General features: G+C 43.5%; 1 protein-coding gene across 1 annotated transcript in view; it reads right to left on the bottom strand.

The window, feature by feature from the left end:
- Positions 1-46: 46 nt before the first annotated feature.
- The window catches only part of LOC106012208, a 142109-nt gene continuing 140925 nt past the window's right edge, over positions 47-1230 (bottom strand). The window contains exon 2 of the mRNA XM_013084406.2: positions 47-284. Within this exon, the coding sequence (XP_012939860.1) occupies positions 66-284 (219 nt within the window). The 3' untranslated portion in view covers positions 47-65. The remainder of the gene's footprint in view (positions 285-1230) is intronic.

Raw genomic sequence — 1230 nt, forward strand, 5'->3', positions numbered from 1 at the left:
CTATCTATCTATCTATCTATCTATCTATCTATCTATCTATCTATCTATCTATCTATCTATCTATCTCACCTGATGTCCCGTTGCAGCGGAAGAATGCGAAATACATCCTGGTTCCGGTCCCCTACCACCTTCCGGACGCCAGACAGGAATCCGTCTGCCAATCGTGTGTCCTCTACCATCACTGTCGTCTGCTTCATGTTGAAACTGCCTATGACCTGGGCAAGGGCTGTTCCTTGAGCCTCGGGGCTTGGGTTCAAACTCGTGAATGTTCGGCCGTAGATGTTCTGTTGGCGAAAGAAAGGACAGGCATTAGTCAGTTTACTGAAAGTGAAAGATTAATATTATGTTTGTAGATGCATATAAAATATTATTACCAGTCGTAAACGCATAACAATAGCAATTGATTAAAGGCACAACACCTGGGAAAATCCAAAAAAATCCCCAACAAAGTCGATATTTACCACAAATAGCAGCAGCAACAATACCAACAACAACGACAATAATACCAACAGCAATATCACCATCATTGCATAATACAACAACATAGAGTTGTGGTTGTCACCTGTTTTCGTATCTGCTTGTAACCTTATGTCTTTTTCCACCTCTCTCTCTCTCTCTCTCTCTCTCTCTCTCTCTCTCTCTCTCTCTCTCTCTCTCCTTCTCTTTCTCTCTCTCTCTCTTTTTTTTCCTTCTTTTTCTCTCTCTCCACACACATACACACACATATGATACCCGCACACAGACACGCACATACACACACAAACAAACACACACACACACACACACACACACACACACACACACACACACATACACACACACTCACTCACTCACTTACTCAATTCACACACTCACATTCTCACACAAAGCCGGGCACAGAGACAGAAATCCCGTGGAAGGCACTATGGCCGAGTAGTGTATATTATACTCTTGGGAACAAAGACCCTCAATCTGCTAAATACAGGATACTCCATAGTCCAAAGGAGTGTGTGCGAACTGGTGTATATTTCTATGTCTGAAATTGTGGGTGCCTATGTGTTCCTAAAGGGGTGATGCGTATGGGTGAGACGGGTGTAAAATGTGTATATGTGTGTTATGTGAGTGTGTGTGGGTGTGTTTATGTGTGTGTGTGTGTGTGTGTGTGTGTGTGTGTGTGTGTGTGTGTGTGTGTGTGTGTGTGTGTGTGTATGGGGAGTGTGTTGGTTTGGGTGTGAGTGTGTGGTATGTGTA

Source organism: Aplysia californica, unplaced genomic scaffold, assembly GCF_000002075.1.
Source record: "Aplysia californica isolate F4 #8 unplaced genomic scaffold, AplCal3.0 scaffold00291, whole genome shotgun sequence".
In the NCBI taxonomy this organism is placed as follows: Eukaryota; Metazoa; Mollusca; class Gastropoda; order Aplysiida; family Aplysiidae; genus Aplysia; species Aplysia californica.